General features: G+C 40.9%; 3 protein-coding genes across 4 annotated transcripts; 1 reads left to right on the top strand and 2 right to left on the bottom strand.

The window, feature by feature from the left end:
- Positions 1-3,877: 3,877 nt before the first annotated feature.
- Positions 3,878-6,225, top strand: LOC114797796 (mimecan-like). The gene is made up of 6 exons (XM_028992890.1): positions 3,878-4,235; positions 4,512-4,593; positions 4,666-4,830; positions 5,008-5,210; positions 5,293-5,385; positions 5,521-6,225. The coding sequence occupies exons 1-6, from the start codon at positions 4,092-4,094 to the stop codon at positions 5,689-5,691; spliced, it is 858 nt and encodes a 285-aa protein (XP_028848723.1). The 5' UTR covers positions 3,878-4,091; the 3' UTR covers positions 5,692-6,225.
- A 281-nt stretch (positions 6,226-6,506) lies between these two features.
- Positions 6,507-9,252, bottom strand: LOC114797794 (monoacylglycerol lipase ABHD6-like). The gene is made up of 8 exons (XM_028992887.1): positions 8,961-9,252; positions 8,719-8,875; positions 8,522-8,635; positions 8,309-8,441; positions 7,326-7,483; positions 7,155-7,209; positions 6,913-7,013; positions 6,507-6,825 (listed from the first exon to the last, which is right to left on the bottom strand). The coding sequence occupies exons 1-8, from the start codon at positions 9,203-9,205 to the stop codon at positions 6,643-6,645; spliced, it is 1,146 nt and encodes a 381-aa protein (XP_028848720.1). The 5' UTR covers positions 9,206-9,252; the 3' UTR covers positions 6,507-6,642.
- Positions 9,253-11,807: 2,555 nt separating this feature from the next.
- Positions 11,808-17,937, bottom strand: LOC114797795 (V-type proton ATPase subunit S1-like protein). Of its 2 annotated transcripts, none has more exons than XM_028992888.1 (7): positions 17,749-17,937; positions 15,331-15,371; positions 15,156-15,241; positions 14,707-14,951; positions 14,336-14,386; positions 14,006-14,249; positions 11,808-13,096 (listed from the first exon to the last, which is right to left on the bottom strand). In XM_028992888.1, the coding sequence occupies exons 1-7, from the start codon at positions 17,847-17,849 to the stop codon at positions 12,860-12,862; spliced, it is 1,005 nt and encodes a 334-aa protein (XP_028848721.1). In that variant the 5' UTR covers positions 17,850-17,937; the 3' UTR covers positions 11,808-12,859. The 2 variants fall into 2 exon arrangements, with proteins under 2 accessions (XP_028848721.1, XP_028848722.1); XM_028992889.1 differs by having other exon boundaries at positions 14,707-14,948.
- Between the last annotated feature and the right edge of the window lie 511 nt (positions 17,938-18,448).

The following is an 18,448-nucleotide window of genomic DNA, read 5'->3' as shown; positions in this document are numbered from 1 at the left end:
TGGGCCAAATCCTGACCGATGGCGACCCATTCCTTCATAATCACTTAAAATGTGAACAAACCAAACAAACCTGCTGTCTGTTGATTAATTCTCATTACGGCAATGCCAAAATATTGCGTGTGACTGATTCACACGCATTCAGTTTTTAAGTTTTCTTTTTTCAGTGGACTGTGAGTTTTTTGGTGTATGATAGACTGTGGTTTTAATTTCCATTCGTGACAATGGCAAACAGCAGTAAAATAATTCCGTATTCATTTCTTTTTAGTAGAAACAGTTAAGGATAAAAATATGAGTGACATGAAAATGTAGTTTTGGTACGACTGACTAGTTAAACACTAAAAGCCTAATAAATCAGAATTTTTACCCCTGTCTCAACTGACATCCTTGTTTATTTAGCTAGACTTTGCTAGACTTTTTTTTTTTTTTTTAAATAAAAGGCTCTTTAGATAAAAAAGGATCTGCCAAATGATTTAAACGGACGTTTACTGTCATGCAAAAATTAAGTAACTCACACACCAGGCTTATTGCTCAGGCAAGTTATGTGTATCTGTATGACATTCAGAAGAACATAAATTGCTTAATTGGTCTTCGTTTGTTGAAATCTGTTTCTCTGGTGTAAGAATTTATTTAGACCTGTACTGCACTTTTCAAATGAAAATGGAGGCAGTAATTGAGCTTTTTTTTTTTTTTAAATGGCTTTACAAAGCGATCCTGTTATTGCTGGAAGAAATGCACTGCATTAATCCGAGCCTCCATTCCCTGGAGAAAAGCAGAGCAGATGAAGCAGAGGTGACCTCATTCATACACCAACAGCTTGAACAAAGCGCTTTTAAGTGGCCAGGATACACATGTGTCGTTCGATACACACACGAAGGAGAATGCACCAGTGAAATAATTTGATGTAATGTTCGCAATTTTCATGTAGTGAAGAGCTGGTTGAAGTGTTGATGACATAGAAGGCCAATCGGCAGTTCTCAGAGTTTCTTCTCCGCAGTTCGCCCAGCTGGAGATTTGTCATGAAGATTGAGGAGGACGCTTTTCATCTGAGTGGTGGAACTGTGACTGTGCCGGATGATGTTTATGAACCATGAGTAACAGCATGTCCAGTCCAGTTTGCAGATTTGCACTTTGAATTCACGTTGTTGTTATCCATTTCTTTATCTGTGTATTTATACATGCACATATAAACATCACTCGTGGCCTAGTGGTTAGGATTTGCCGCTTTCACCGCCACAGCCCCAGTTCGATTCCCGGTCAGGGAAGGGTGGTGGAATTTTGTGGGGCAGAGGTGCAGTTAAGGAAGCGACCCGCCAAAGCTCCACTGAGCAAAGCACCGTCCCCACACACTGCTCCCTGGGCGCCTGGCTGCCCACTGATCACCAAGGGTGATGGTTAAAAGCAGAGGACACATTTCATTGTGCCACCGTGTGCTGTGCTGCAGTGTTTCATAATGAAAACAACTTCACTTTTACTTTCACCTTAATACAGTGGTTCTCAAAGTTAGGCCCAGGAACCCGACAGATTCTCAAATATATATGTTTATCGAATAATTTTCTTCAAGCATCCGCTCACTAATACATCAGATTCACCTTATGGTGAGTTATGGTGATAAATCCATTTAAAATGTATTTACATTTATTGCACAGTTCTAATTGAACACATGTTGAAAATGTTCAGTAATGTTATTCCTGTAAAACATTCTGCACACTGCATAATGCTAATTAGGTTTGACCTGAAAAACATTATTACTTCTGCCCTAGAGGTAAACATCAGGATGGACCTCACATTTTCAACCTCTGTGTACAGGAAGTGCTTTTTTTTTTTTAAATAACTTTTTCAAGCATAATAATGTGTTCATAGGAAAATGTCAGCCTGTACTGTACTGATTTCTGAATGCAAAAAAATATGGAACTCTGGGATCCTATCCCACTTCTGAGAGATCATCCTTGTTTTGGGGGAGTAATCAGAAGGTTGAGTGTTCGAATCCCGATCCACCAAGGTGCCACTGAGCAAAGCACCGTCCAGTGCTTCATGAAGTGCTTCTTCATGTATAAAATGATCCACATGGGAAATGTGTTCATTTTACAGCATGAGGGATGGCTGCATTGACTGCATTACAGTAGACCAGCTGAGTAGTGAAAAAGGCATGAATTACTGTCTCAAAGAGCTGCCTTTTTGTCCAGTTGGAAACTGCCCCGATCCAACAGTCGAGTTGAAGATCAGTGTCCATTTTCACCGTTCGTGGTACACTTGTGTCTTATTTTCATTCAATTTTAAAAAGATGAAGGCCATCCAGTCCTTTATATAGGTCATCAAGACACTTGAACAATGGTGTCGCAGAATACATAGTCTTTTTGAGAGGCAATAGTCAGCATACTAATATTGTGAAATACCATGTTTCCTAAGTAAGGAACCAATTGCACATAGTAATAGTCTGGTGATGGTCAGCTGCACTTGAACTTCAGAGAATTTCAGATCGTGTTCTTGTATGCAGGGTTTGTCCAGGCACCAGGCTGTCTGTGTTGACGTATGACCGATGGACAACACTTGACATGAGCAAGCAGGGAAACTTTTGTTTAAATTGAGCAGAAACACAGAAACTACCACAACAAAACACTGCAAGATTTGCGTTATAGTGATGACTATTGTCCCAATTCATTTTATGAAAGTTGTGCTTTTGCAGTTCCTACCAAGAGATCACGACAATGCGCGAAAGTAGCGCAATGTTCTCACAATTAAATCAATCGAATATCAGTTTATGTGATTGGCTATAAAAGCTGGAGACATTTGATTGGCTACCTGCCATTTGTGAACCACAATCCACAAATAAATGTAAGTGTCTTCACAAATATATACAGTGATTTGTAAATGCAGGTTTAGGAGTTTGTGAATAAATGTAACCACACTGACATTTGTGAATCACATAAAAAAAAATTTGAGTCAAAAAAATGCGTTTGTGAATGGTGTTACATTTATTTGTAAGTCATGAAATATATTTGAGAATATATCTTGTTACATTTATATGTGGATTTTGAAACGAAATGATCTCTGACAACATGGGTTACACAGACAAACCACAACAGAGATAGTGAGGAAACATGGGAGCTTAAATGAGGAAAGTAAATTAAGGATAATTATGTAGACAAGGTAAGGACATGGCGCCGCCTTCTGGCCCAGTAACACCATGTCTTTACACAGTGCAGGAGACAGAGACAGAAGGTGAGTTTAATGGAATAGGATAATAACGTGAAATCAATTTGTCTTGACACGCGTATGACAGTGAGACAGAGTCCTTTTTTCCACTTGTGCGCAGTTTCATCTTAATTTCCGTTTTAGCTGCCTGATGGATCTCCTTTGAACTTGGACTCTTGTTTTGTGCACACAGACACATCTGCTAAAAGCATTAATTCTGCGCTCCGAGGCAGAATGCACGATACAGCTGCTCGCAAAGCAATACTTTCCTCTGCATCTCATCAGGCTACGAATATTTCTCTTTCTTTCTTTATATTTGCCTTCTGAAACACATTATACTGATTGGTTGGGACAAGGCATGCATGTGAAATTTCCATCAGCTATGTGCAGGAATGTGTTGATCTTAAATTTGGCCCAACTACAGTTATGTGGACAGGCACTGAAATGGGACACACTAAACTCGACAGTCGAGCATATTTCCCTAGCAGCGGGAGGAAAGAAATGAAGAGAAGAGAAGAAATAGGCATTTCACTGTTTTCCATTATTTCCCCCTCTGCTTTTCTTTATTTCACATCTGCATTTCCCCTCTGTGTAACTTTAAGTAGGAATGATCCAAATTTTTCCATTGACCCAAAATTTTTTTCCTATTTTCCCCCCTCAGAAATCTACTGAAGCTGTGATAATAATGAATCAGTTTATTAGTCTACATCTGGTTTTATTGTCTTGTGAGGCACCTATAAAAATCTGAAAGTTGAACATTAAATAACTATAAAATAACTCTTTTAAAGTTGTCTTGTTGCAGCACACATGGGGTTAAAGGTTGAGTCGAGGACTGGCTGGGAAGCTCCCAGTGGCTCAGGACCGCTCCAGTCGCCACTGCACCACGGAATGCACCTACGATGGATCTGAAGACTCTGGTTTTCTCTGTAGCACTTTTGAATGTTTCTGTGATGTCTTTCAGGGTGTCACATGGACAGGAGGTGTCACTAATATCTGACAAGAGAGAACTTTCACAGATGTTTATGGAAGTCCAAAAACCAAAGGTAAGGACATCAGATGTTAATTTATCAAAGTTCTGTATCAGAGTATTTAACATTCCTAACAAATATATCTGGTGTAAGTATAATTATATATAATATAACAACATATTTTTATATTCATGTCTATGTCTGATGTTACTGCCTTGACCATCTCGGACTGAATGTGTTTTCTACATGGAAATGAGAATAACAAAGGCCTCGGCCTGATAGCGTATTGATGTGAAAGGCAGGTTTGCTGCACAGCGGGTTTACTGAGCCTGTTTGCACACGATTCAACAGAAAAGGGCTGTGACTGTGTTTGACTATGATGGCCCAGATGATTTGCCTCGAGACACAGGACGGGAGGCAGGAGCGGCTGAGGGTTTGTACATTTATTTTTGAACCCCTTGCTTACTGGACAGACACTTTTATTTTTCTTGTGAAATGCTTGCAGATCTACCCACATGCCTGCTGTGTGTGTGCCTGATTGGATCGGTGTACTGTGAAGATGTCAGTCCAGAGATGACGAGTGTTCCTGCCCTGCCAAAGGAAACCGCTTATCTCTATGCACGCTACAACAAAATCACCAAGATAACCAGTAAAGACTTCGCAGAAACTGGTGAATGACAGTATCCTCTAATACAGTTATATATATATGTAAGAATAGCAACCATACTGCAGAGATTCCCAGCGTATCACTGAACGGACATGGGGTACCACTGCTTTGAGAACCAAGGCTCTGGTATAAATGTATTACACCTTAAAGTTTACTCTTTTTCATCCTGTTTTATTACAGCCACGTTGAGAACAATTGACCTGACCGGAAATCTCATATCTGAAATAGAAGAAGGAGCTTTTTCCAAACTCCACCAGTTGGAAGAACTCACACTGGCTGACAATAAACTGACGAAGTTGCCAGTGTTGCCAGCCAGCCTTGTATCATTCAATGCTAATGGAAATCAGCTGAAAACCAAGGGGGTGAAGTCGACCGCTTTCAAAGTAAGGAAACATACAAACACTGGACAAAGTCTGCAAAAGATTAAACAAAAACTTCCTAATTGTTCTTTTTTCTGCAATCTAGAAGCTCACCAAAGTGGAATACATCTACCTGGCAAATAACGATCTTGAGGCCGTCCCGCAGCTCCCAGAGAGCCTTCGAATTGTACATCTACAGGTGTCTGCGAGTTAACGTTTGCTTGCACACATTCGGAATATAGTGGTGTTTGATCACCATTACAACACAGCGTGGAATTACTCATCTGCACACCGACATTATATCAGTATTATGACCTTGTCTCCTCTGCTGCAGAACAACAAGATCTTGTCCATAAATGACGAGACATTCTGCAAGGGAAACAACACCCACTACATCAGGTACAACATGGAGGAAATTCGGATGGATGGGAATCCAGTTCTGTTGGCCCAGCACCCGACAAGCTACATGTGTCTGAGGGTCCTACCTGTGGGACTTTACAAATGACCCAACAAAGGGTGTGATATGTGCACAGGAAAAGTATGAATATGATAACAAACCTTCTAACAAAATGACATTTTTTTTTACATAAAGCATGTTTGTCTCCGTACTATTTTTTATATTGAGTACAAGTTACATTGTTAGCATAACTTGAGACAGAATACTGGTAATGTTACCTAGATTTTTATTCAGCATACCTTTTACACATATAAATAAACACTATAAATAAAAATAGATTTTAAAAAATTCAGTGCATATGCTGGTAAAAATGGGTAAATTTCTTGGACATTTAGACATTTTTTGTGTCATTTTAATGTATGTTTTATGTATGCATATAGTGTATTTTGGACTGAGCACTATATACTAAAAAGTCATCCATATCTAGTTTGTAGTCTTCTTCTATGCAACGGGTTCAATGTACTGCAGGAGAATAGGCCAACCAGAATTTTTTTCTAATGGGAATGTATCATATTATCGCTATATTATGAGCAAATATTGCATTTAAAAAAGTTTAATTAAACAGTTACATTTCTTTTCAAAGCCTTTCACTAAAACTACTAACCTATAATGACAAGAAACTGTTTCTGGAAATGTTCATACTTATTCATGCCAATACTAGTATTTATATTCAGTCCTAATGTTTTTTTTTTACATTTACAACAATGCTTTGTTTAATTAGTCACTCACTCTCTATTCAATCACACCTTTTCCATAATTGCTGAATCCTAAGCAGGGATTCCATCCCCGAGACTCATCCAGGGCAACATCATTCAATAACACACTCAGTCACCAATCCACCTAGTGTGCATGCCTTTGGTCAGCATGAGGAAACTGTAGAGACTGAAGGGAAGCCACAGCGTCGCTGGGAGAACATGCAAACCCTCCACTCACAAAGCTGGAGCCCAGATTCAATTTCACGACCTTGAACCCTTATGAACATTATGAAGAAGTAGAAGCTCAGCATTGCTTTTTGTTGCTGGCATTCTGTGTGGATTGCTGGGAGATTATGAAGTCCAGGATGAGTTTTGCTGTCTTGCGTGGGCGCTCCATCACAACAGAGTGACCACAGTGGTCCAGCAGGTCCAAGCGACATCCTGAAAGCACTTCAGCAATGACCCTGGCCCCAGAGACATCCACCACCTATTGATTTGTTTCATTTAATGAACATTTATTAATGACTGTTAAACATTCACCGTGGTTGAATATGTTATTGCTTTATTTCTGTACCTGATCCTGTTTACCCCAGATTACTTGCAAAGGAGATGTGATTTGATGCATATGTTCATGTAAGGCAAATCTTGAGCTTTCCCCCCAAATCTTCATGAATACTGAAAGATGAAAAGTAAATAAATTCCACATTAATCATGTTACATTAAACAGTTGTTGTTCTTGTAAATTGTGTCATTTGCAGCTAAATATATGCTAATAAATAATGGTAATATTTAAGTCACATTGGGTAATGTGCTAACCTTCTTGATAAAAATCATTATGAGGAATCCGTACATCCACCAGTCCTTGAAGCACCTGGCAACAAAAGAAAGTGTGAACACTGTGAAATCACCACCAAGTCGGCAGACACATTTTATTATCTGAGAGATGGACTACTGGTTTGTGGTTTTTCATTTTTCGAAAGATAGTACCTGCTGTGGCACCTTAAAGCGAACATGAGAACATAGCCTGAGCATTTCCTCCATCTCCTCTGCTGTGTTTGGGATGAGTGGGATACTCAGGGTGTGCTGACTGTTCAGCAGGTCCTGCAGTTGGTTGTCAAATTTTGTTTCAGACGTATGTTTTATACCTAAAGGAAGAATTCAAACCAAGCAAAACTTCTTAGGCAAATTTTGAAACTTCCTTGTTTTTCATTACATTGACAGTCATGCATTTAATATAGTTTTACAAATCTACAAAGACAAGAACACCCAGCCTCATCTTTGACTCTCTTCACCTGGAGAATCTAACAACATGAAATTGACTCCAGACATTGTTAGGTTTACAGTTACACCATTTTTCAAACGGCCCTAACCAGAGCGACTTACAACTATTAGTTGCAGGGACAGTCCCCCCTGGAGCAAGTTGGGGTTAAGTGTCTTGCTCAGGGACACAATGGTAGTAAGTGGTATTTGAACCTGGGTCTTCTGGTTCATAGGCGAGTGTGTTACCCACTAGGCTACAACCACCCTACCTAGCTACCTAATACCTACCTACCAGCACTACCATTGAACGTTGTTCGCTGTAAACAACGGTGGGAGCTGGAAATGGAAATGAATGAAATATCTACAGAAATGTAAACATTTTTTATCAGTAACAATTAGTCTTGGGTTCCAGTGAAACGCTATGTTTATTAATGCAAGTCTAATCATTGATTATTAGAAAAACATTTTAAAAGGATCTTTGATGCGCTGATTTAAGAAATAAAAAAAAACTTGTCAAATTCAGCTGAGTTTCTGGCAGGTTTAGACTGTATCAACTGTGTCAATGATGATTTCTTATTAATTTTTTCATATTTTCAATGTAAACAATGAAAGGGCATTACAAATTATCCTAAACTTGAATGCTGTAATATATACTGTTCAGGGTCCTTGTTCTGTCAAATGTTATGTCACGGATGGACAGATGAACTGACCAGATGGACAGATCAGAGTGACACCAAAAATGTCTGATGGATAAGTGGCTGCATACACCCCAGCAACATTTCCACCCATCGAAGTTCCCACTATATGGAATGGCTTCTTGTTCAGTTTGATGCATTCCACAAACTGCAAAATGTAAAAAAAGAACGTTAAACATGAAAAACTTGCATAAAATTTTTTTTTATTTTATTTGAATTTTTTTTTACTTGATGCACTCTCTGAACTTGTCCTTGGATAGAGTAGTCATCTGCACTTGAACGTGTTGTGCCCTCATGTCCTGGCATGTCCACACAGAGTATATGTAGGTGTTTTGGTAAAAACTGCAGAGTGCAAAATGTGCCGCCTGGTTTATATCATGCTCTCACTTTAATCAAACGTCTAAATGCCTGATGACCTGTGCTACCTTAACCACAGACAGCCAAGCATCTTTGTGGGCAGAAAAGCCATGCAGCATGAGGATAGAAGGTCTGAGTCCTGGTTTCCCTCTGTAGGAATAGCAAAAGCGGTACGCACCACAGTCTGCATGACGCACCTGCATGCCAAGGGTGCGTCTCCAGTACCTCGATGAGACAAATGAAAGACTCTAAAGACAAGACAATTTGACTAAGGTGTATATGAGCTACATAACGCCAAAAGCTACCTTACCAGTAGTAGACTTTGATGAGGGTCGAAGGCCAGAGAAGAAATGAGACCATAAAAGCTAGGAGAGGTATCGCCAGGGTACCGACAGATATGGCAAACAAATTCACCATATCCATAGTCATGAACAGCTGAGTGGTACTAAAGGAGAGCCTAGAGACAGAAATAAATCTATTTGCTAGTTGCCACGTAGCAACTTGTCCATTACCAATTCTATTTTTGTAAATAATGCAATAGCCACAACGTAGCATGTCATGTTCATCGCGGTGACCAAAATTAATTTTACACCATAGTAAACAGAGAAACTTACCATGCAGTGACGTATTTCCAGGCTTCATTGAACGTTCTGAAGTCTATTAAACTTTTTTTGATATATGCATCAATTTTTTATTGAAAGAAGCAGCATTTTTTTTCTGTCTAGGGATGAAAGCCATTCAAATGATCTGGGTGAAATTGTAGCTCTGCTGTCCCACCCTGTGCGCTCTCATCAATTGAAATGTCAATGCAATTGCAAAATGGTGGGTTATGGAGCAGAATGACCTCGATTGTCTTTCCAGCTCTTTTAGCAATTAATAGATGCAATGAAATGCATGAAGTAAAAATTACAATTTCACTTACCTATAACACCAAAATCATGTGTAATACATGTTTTTAATGTTAAATTATTAACATGGAAAAGATGAACAGTATGGACTCATTATTTTACACACCATGGTACTCATGGTACTCTAGCCAACAGCAAGTGGCCCAAATGTTTCAAATAGTGTTGTCGCATACAGATAACAATGCAACATTATTATGTGTGAAGAAATTCTTAGACAGACTCAACTTCACATATTAGCAATGAAGCCAAAATAACTAAAATGACTATCCTTGTGTAGATGTGTATGTGTGTGTGTCTTCATGTTTGATTTTACTCCTCCACACCTTCTCCAAACCCCTCATCTCTCTTTGTTATTCAGCATTTGTACATGCAGACAGTATCCACACACAGACACATACGCACACACTGGAATATCCCCCAATCAATACCTTTACATGGAAAAATATTTTGTAGCTTTCATTTCCCCGTGTTCCTCTTTGTTAAAGTAAGAATTAGATGACCACTGACTCTCTCACCACCATACCAGTTTAGATATGACAGTGATGTCCCTTATTAGTCATTCCAATTTCATGTTCCACTTGGTAGGTAGGGTGAAAATCGGATGTTGTTTATCGCTCTGGTGAACAGGAGTGCAAATTAGGCCCGCATTTAGCCTATTTTTGAACAGGCACTCGTAGGCAGCCTTATAGAAAGTAAATGGGGCTGGCTTTGCACTTTGGCCGTTTACTCCCTGACTGCAGGACCCTGATCTAATACTTGGCCACAAACTGCCTCTGGTTTTCCGTCAAGTTTCCTAAAGACAGTCACCGGGTCGTCCTTGGGGCAGTGAAATCATTCTCTCATCCTGCAGTTGTGGCTCCACAGCGTAGTGAAGGGAGGGTATCTCCACAACGCTTGTTTAAATTATAAAGGGGGTTTGACTATAAGAAAATGTAACTTTTGTCTATTGTACTAGGAACTTATACTATTTTGACTGGGTTAAATAGAATTGCATTACAAAAAAAAAAAAGAGATTAATTAAAAATGCCATATTCATTGACTAAATTGATATGGATTATTCTGACATAAATAGAACAAAAAAGCTCAGACTTTAATTCAGCTGAAACTGGACTAAAATGAGTATGGATGTGACTAAGACTAATAAAAACTAAAAAGACCACTTGATGCAAAGACTAGACTAAAACTAAAATTAAAACAGGCCGGCAAAAAACAAATATTCACGTATACGAAAATTTTTCAGTTTAATGGCATAGCAGTGACACGAATGTAACTGTAACTGAAACACACACACATAAGGTCTCTTGCAGAACCTCATTCTGTCTGGCCAACTGTTTACTCTGCCACCTATAAGAGACAAATAGGGCTTGGATTGTCTGGGCGAGTGAGCCACTGCTTCAAATCCCTCTCCTGCCAGTGCCCTACACTCTCCGCATTGATTTAGTCACTCAAGGCTACACTGCATGTACCAAAGGCTGTGGTGTGGGCCCGGCCTCCCTCAGGCTCCTTGACCAGGAGGAGAATGACATTGTGTGTATATGCAGATTCTGAAAGGTGGCATTAATGATTTCAGATTGAGTAAAATATCAATCACACACAGAAACACATACAAATTTTTTAAGATAAGTCACAAAAAAATACAGTTCTTGAGCCTTATTCCTGATCAAGGAAGCAACTGCTGCTTGCACCATGTTTCGATTGAACTCATACAGTGTCATTGGCCAAATTTCGCTCTAAGAAACCCATCATCATTAACTGGGTATTCAGCCATGCACCCAGGTTATACGTACTAGAACTTGGATTTTCTAACAGCAAGCTACCCAATGAAAGGTTCTTGGAAGATTTTGGTAGAGGCCCGATAAACAAACCGCCTCAGCAAGGGGAAGGTAAGTAGTTTCCTGCTGGCAGGTGAGAGGATAAGACAGATGGCAGAGAAGGTACATGAAGAACAGTGCCAAGTGGTGCGTTTAGAGAAGTACTTGTTAGAATGGTTTGAGAATCAAGGCTTTGGGAACTGACGTAAGGTCGCTGAGCTAACAACTGCTGTTGGTGAAGGGAATATGATGATGTGAAATCGAGCTTTTCCCAGAACTAACTGCTTCATCCAGGGCTGGGCCGCGACATCCCGTGACAACTAAATAAAGTTGTGCAAACTCCACACACACAAAACCACCACATGCCCCATGATCGACAAATGTCTAACCACGTCAACTTCATTCAGATTTGTAACCTTACAAATTCACCATAGAAAATGAATGTGCTCATCATTTATTGTTCAAATTACAGCAGTTGGTCCTCAAGAAACGTTCATAAGTGCTGAAGGCTTTGTGATTCCATCATAGTAAATACATGTATTATGTCTAGTTATTGCCATGCTGTGTTTAACAGGGTAATCGGAAGTCGTGTTGTCATTGCAGATGGTTTCTTGAACATGATGGACCTCAGCAACATTCTTTATGTTACTGTGTAGCCTTGATTTCAGTATAAATGATCCAATAACAGTCGACTGAACTACACAATGTGTTGTTGTGTTGTAAGAAAATCAACATTTTCCTTTTGATCTTAAAAAAAAATCCTACTTAGTATCATAGTACAGCTAGTACAAAAAATTGTAATATGTACTGAGTATGCATTGAGTTTGTACTTTGAGTTATATTTGTTGTCGGTATGCATTCTTAAGTTAAATTATGCATGTTTTTTTTTGGGGGGGGGGACATAAAAAAAAAAAAAAACAACCTTAGCAGACTAAGCAAATACATACATGTTTTTACAGTGTTGCTCGTCCTTGTACTTTCAGAATTTTGCCACCCCTGACAAATTCCACTTTGGCAGTCAAAACACAATTTGGTTGCTTTCTAGTTTAGCTCAAGCTAACATCGCGTTTACATCCACCGACCGCACAGACGCTAACTTTCACAGTATCAGTTGTTCCATTTTTTTCATCATGAATTTTTTTAAAACAAAACTCTCAGTGATGGTAGTGCTGATTCCAGGTACAGGTCCAACACAAGGCCATTTCAGACGTGGGATGCTCCTTGCTGCCCACTTCTTTGCCCTTGTCCAGAAAGCCAGCAGTGTGTTCAGGATCAGCCTGAGATTTAACACCTTCTTCGGTCGCTCATCTGCTCCTGAGCTACAGAAGGACGCGCGATTTTGTGAACTCAGCAAGGGCTGTGTCTGATGCAGTAGCTGAAATGTAAAGACTCTATAGTCCTCAGTGACCACCTTGGTAACGCATGCCCAGTGGTCTACACATCTTCTGCACTACGGTAGTAAAAGGCTAAGTCTTTGATTCTGCGGTCCTTCACAGGCTGTTCTTGTCAGGATTTTCAGCCTCGGGGCTCCGGGGGAAGTAGACGGTGGTTTTGTGCTCCTCATAGCGGTCAATGCGCTTCAGGTGCACCACCATGTGAAGGGCGTAGGCCAGGACCAGCAACAGGATTAGAGAGGTGATGAGGCCCATAAGAATAGCAGGGGTGAAGAAGGTGGCACAGTCACTTGCAGAGGCAAATTTGGTGGACTGAACATTGAAGGCCTGGATCTTAACAAGAAGAAAACAGAGGGGAAACAAACTCTTTAAAACCTTGCTTACAAAAGCAATTCCAGCAGCATATATGATATATAATAAAAGTAAATATGACAATACATTGTAAAACTCTTCCTCAGTATGAGATATTATAATTATAATCATGCCATTTATCAGACAACCTTTTCCAGAGAGACTTACAACCAGTAGTTAAAGGGACAGTCCCCCAGGTGACACTCAGCAGGTTCAGAGTCTTGCTCAGGGACACAATGGTAGTAATTGGAGTTTGAACCTGAGACTTTGTGGTCTACTGGTTCATTGGCAAGTGTCTAACCCACTAGGTTCATCCATAAAAATATATAGGGACAACCTGACTTCAAAAGGTCACAAAATCATAAATAACAAAGTAATGATGAAAAGAATGCTTCTGGTACTATCGTGTACACAGGAGAAACATGTTAAATTAAACATGAAATATCATTGGTCGTGAGTGTGAAAATTAGATCAAAACACATACACAGCTATAGAAAATTGTGGTCTCGAATCACTGCGATTAACCTATTATTTAATTTGATGAATTATTTAATATTGGCAAAAAACATGTTGAGTTTAACATTAAGATTTATTGTAGGTGTATTGAATTTTACTTTTTTTCGATAGCAATTTTTAGTAATTTCAATAATTTTACTTTGTTTTCAATAGCAATTTTACTTTAGGTTTTTGATAGAAATTGGCAGTTTGATTCAAATGTTCATTCAATAATAAAAGAACACAATAAAAGAGCAACATTAGAGCAGTACATATAGAGAAATATAATGCAATCAAGTCATTTTTCCATGTATGCATATTAAACAACAGGGCGTTTCAAGTTCAAAACCCCGATCTGCGTTCCCATCTGCATGCCGCTGCTCCCTGTGCTCTTACCTGGAAGTCTGTGAAAGTGATGTGCCAGTCTGCAGAGCTGTCAGTCAGGGAACTGGGCACCAGTAGAGTGTCATATTTCTGTAGGCTGCTGACGTGCTGGCAGTGGTAGGAGGAAGTAGCCGGGGCGTACACAGCCGTGGCGTTAAAAGCGGCTTCATGCGTCCAGTTATAGTGGATGTGAACGCTGTCCAGGGTAAACCAGTTCTGACCCACTGACTCATAGAACGTGTTGGACATCTGGAGTCTGTTATAACACATACAACCGTGTGACCTTGTTGATTCATATCCTTTTTTCTTTCAAATTTAGTAAGAGGGAGAAAAACAAATTACTTTATGACAAGAGCTTTTATGTCCTCCATGTCTCCAATGCGTAAGGAGAGCCTGTTTGCATGTAAACAAATAAACGCATAAATTCATATGTATGTCTGCAATTGTTAAAATTTTCTGAGCAAAGCACTTAAGCATGAATTACTTCTACAGTAAAATAAATGACTGAGCATACGATGGCACACAATGGCTAGACTTCACATCAGCTAGGATCTATATATAGAAACAAGGAATCAAGGGAAACAAGTGAAGACAATAACACCAAGCTAGAGCTAAAGCAACTAGATACAAATGGAACAGACCGAGGAGTCACCGCATTTTGCGAATAATCTATATGCTAAATGTGAATTTAGACCGAATGAAATGGCACTTACGTAGCTTTCTCCTTGGTGCAAACAGAGCCTTTTGTGTCCACTGGGGCGTTGGGCCCGAACACCCTTTCGGTGAGGTCCAGAAATGTTTCGTTTCTGTAGCGAATGGCCAACCTCTTGGCTTTGAACAGGATGCATATTTTCCCATTGTACGCCACGGCGAGTGGAGAGTAGGGCCCGGAGCTGGAGGACTGCAGCAGCTTCCGCTTGGTTCTGGGCTGCACATGCAGATGCCACCCGTGGGGCTGCTAACACGAGGGTGAAAAGCAAAAACACACACCGTCAGGGCTCGGAACAGTCACTCCGTCTACATAGGGATACGGCTCATGGGCGCACACATTACTCATACTTGACGTGTGTTACGCTGCTGAGTGGATAAATAATAAGCACTTTATTATTTGGGGAACTACTCTCGGCCAAGGTCACATACTCTGTCTGGGAAAATGCTTTACCCGCAGTATTCTTCTGAGGGGGTTTTCAGAAGCAGGCAGATCGCTGCCCTCATGCGAGGCACTTGGACTCTCAACATCTACTCCATCTGCATCACAAAACACAGGACATTTCTTCAGAGTCAAATCAGAAAAATAAGAGCGCATTTAGTTATTTGTTTTAATTGACGCTACTGACCGGTTCTGATTCTGATGGCTCGATACTGGGGGGCTTCTGAACTGTATTAAAAAAAAAAAAAAAAAAAGAGACTTTAATGTCAGCATACGCCTCTGAGAAAGATCAAATGTGCATTTTAGTTTCTGAGGCAGCCATTATATGGCCATAACTTGCTGAATTCCAACACCAACACATTTCTAGCGCCGTGATTCCGATGATCCGATGATCTACTGTTCTAGCTGAGCCGAATCTCACCAAACAAGGAAAGGTCCAGGAAACACTGCTGTAGGTTTAACCATCCTAACCTGATCATTACATTGTTTAACAATGGGTATATGCTAGCTTGATTAGCAAAAAAATATGTTTCATTGGAACATTTACACAGTAACATTTACGGCATTTATCAGACGCCCTTATCCAGAGCGACTTACAATCAGTAGTTACAGGGACAGTCCCCCTTAGGGTAGCGACTTAGGGTTAAGTGTCACAATGGTAGTAAGTGGGATTTGAACCTGTGACTCTGTCTTCTGGTTCATAGGCAAGTGTGTTACCCACTAGGCTACTACCATGCCTCAGCATGTATATTTTGCACAAACAGAGCTGTGGCATAACACGATCAGCTTATCTTGACCTCGGCGTGTGTTGGTGTCGATTGGTGTTGGTTTTTTCAGCTTGTCCCTGCTGACTGCACCCATTGCTCGTTGCTTTAAAGATTATCCTGGGTTGAACCATGTAACCACGTCTAATCGCTGACATAATGAGCTTGGCGGAGGAAACCTTGATTAACAGTCTGACTTGGATGGAAAGGGGCCTTGCTGTGCCTCAGAACCGACTGGCTCCACCCTGACACCACACTGGGCCAAGGTCAGCCGTAGCGGGGACAAAAGCAGAGCAGTGGGTGACCCTGTCTGCATTTTCCCACCAGAAACACACCGGCAACTGTGGCACAGCAAACTCTCATTTACAGGAATTTGTCACTGTTAATTAATTCAGCGTAACTGTCTAGGTACATTTCTGATTCCTGACCCCGGCAGATCTCTTTCAAATCTTCACACTGAAGACAACAGGGTTGATCCACAGCAGCACGCCTGGCCTTCAGGAGTGGTCTTATTGTGAAGCCCAGTGTAAAATAACTCTCTCCTTTGTTCTTAAGCCAGTTTACTGAGGTCAGCAGCTTGGGACTCTGCTGCTGTCATTGGTTAGACCTGGGCACAGTGAGGTAAGTGCTGAAGTTTGCATTTACGTGGCGAAACACGGCACTCCCTCTGAATCTTCCCCTCAACAGCAATCGCAAAGCAACAACAACAACAAAAGTTCTGTGGCTCAACCCCCCCACCCAATGATTCAAACAGCACCACAAGCCCACAATGATCTCATGATATCTAATAATAGATCTGACAATTAAATGGGATTAAGATTAAACCCGTCGCTGCTCTGGCCGTTGCTGTCATTCGAGCCCATCTGTTTATATATAACTATACACACACACACACACAACGTACATGTATCTCAGAGTATATCATGCTAAAATGTGAATAATGTTCTATTTATGTAATTTAAGTTCAAGAAAATCATTAGATCAGTTTATGAAGTTGTATCATCTAATATGTAAACAACATATTAGTCAACAAGGTTGCGGGTTCGAATCCCAAAACGGCCCATGGTGATGGGTTAAATGCAAAGGACACATTTCATGCGCACTGTGTGCTGTGTATCACAAAACACTCACTTGTAAATATGTGCAGCCACACTGTGCATGGCTAAAAAGGGTCAGCTCCAACCCTAATTATCTTAACTATCCTAACGCCCTGATCTGAACAGTGGCTGACCCACAGGTTACCCCATAACCCTGCATGCACACAGTCTGCCCTGTTCTAGACTCATTAAGTTCTTTTTCGTCCCCGCAGTTTATTGCCACGTTTGAGCATAATTCGAATTTCAGAACTTCCTAGTCCAATGCAACCTCATTCTAGAAATTACTGATATAAAGTGTCAAAAATTGTAACTGCAAGTAATATGGCAGCTACTATAATTGTTTAAATTACAGTGACAACCATTTCAAATCATAGGAATCATCGATTGTCTTCTTGGTTCTGACGGTTAACACAGAAAACACCAATTCATACCAGGACCTCACCTACGAACTGCAGCACAACACAGCATCGTCATCTGTAAACTGATCCGGCAGACGTAACACATGTCCCATTGTCATGGCCATGTTTCATTGTGCCAGTGTTATCGGCGCAGACGTTGCATTCCTGACACCCCAGGCACATACACGCCTGAGCCCCCCGTAGCCATGCGGTTTTGAAAAAGAAAAAAAAAAAATTCCCGTACAGGGCTGGTCTATTGTGCCTCCAAGCCAGAGAGTCCATAAACTGCACAGCAGCATTGTCCAGCTCATCCCCACGCAGTGACTCATGCGACCGTGGCTCTTACCTCTGGTCCAGGACCGTCAGCACTTGGTCAAAGGACGAGCACAGCTGCACCAAAGCGAAGGTCAGTTGTGCAAAAGCGAGGAAAACCTTGTGTTTAGCCATTTAGACAATCAGGTGAGGTCTGCCACAGATGAGGTCTGCTTCATAATGGGCTCCGATGGCGCGTCCCCCAAACCTGACCTCACCGACGGACGCAGACGCCGGCCAATGAGCGGAAGGGGGGGGGGTGGTGGTTTAAAAAAAAAGAAAAAGAATGTGTGCGTCACACCCCTCACAGCCTTCATTCTTGCTGCCTCGCTGTGCCACACCTCCCTCCCTCTCTCTCCCTCCTTTCTCGGTCTGCCCGTCTTCCATTCTTCACCACGTCCCACAAACAAAGGCAGCTGCCAGCAGGTCTGAGACGCATGCCCTTTAACCTTCCCCACAAACCCCCCCCCCCATTCACTACCCAGCTGGAAGCAGCATTTCGGGCCTCTCTCTGCCACAACATCCAACGGTGCAGAGATTCACTGGTGCAGCTCAGTTTCTCGTAGCCTCATCAATTAATTATTACAAGAATTCCAATCAATACTAACCAGGCTACTGGACCACACCATTTACAGCTAAGCATAAATTACAAATTGAATAATGCAACTATGATGTCTGGATTATGCTCAGTTTTTATCATCTTTGTGTATGTATAGATAGATAGATAGATAGAT

Source organism: Denticeps clupeoides, chromosome 10 (assembly GCF_900700375.1).
Source record: "Denticeps clupeoides chromosome 10, fDenClu1.1, whole genome shotgun sequence".
Lineage (NCBI taxonomy): Eukaryota > Metazoa > Chordata > Actinopteri > Clupeiformes > Denticipitidae > Denticeps > Denticeps clupeoides.
This window is presented reverse-complemented; position numbering and strand designations above follow the sequence as displayed.

Coding starts and splice junctions, on each gene's coding strand:
- LOC114797794 (XM_028992887.1), bottom strand. CDS start 9,205: ATGCTACGTTGTGGCTATTGCATTATTTACAAAAATAGAATTGGTAAT. Junction 8,442..8,521: donor AAGTTCAGAGAGTGCATCAA/GTAAAAAAAAAT, acceptor TACATTTTGCAG/TTTGTGGAATGCATCAAACT. Junction 6,826..6,912: donor TCTGGGGTAAACAGGATCAG/GTACAGAAATAA, acceptor ACAAATCAATAG/GTGGTGGATGTCTCTGGGGC.
- LOC114797795 (XM_028992888.1), bottom strand. CDS start 17,849: ATGGCTAAACACAAGGTTTTCCTCGCTTTTGCACAACTGACCTTCGCT. Junction 14,952..15,155: donor CCCTCAGAAGAATACTGCGG/GTAAAGCATTTT, acceptor CCCTCGTGTTAG/CAGCCCCACGGGTGGCATCT. Junction 14,387..14,706: donor TGCACCAAGGAGAAAGCTAC/GTAAGTGCCATT, acceptor ACATGCAAACAG/GCTCTCCTTACGCATTGGAG.
- LOC114797796 (XM_028992890.1), top strand. CDS start 4,092: ATGGATCTGAAGACTCTGGTTTTCTCTGTAGCACTTTTGAATGTTTCT. Junction 4,831..5,007: donor TAAAGACTTCGCAGAAACTG/GTGAATGACAGT, acceptor GTTTTATTACAG/CCACGTTGAGAACAATTGAC. Junction 5,386..5,520: donor TTCGAATTGTACATCTACAG/GTGTCTGCGAGT, acceptor CCTCTGCTGCAG/AACAACAAGATCTTGTCCAT.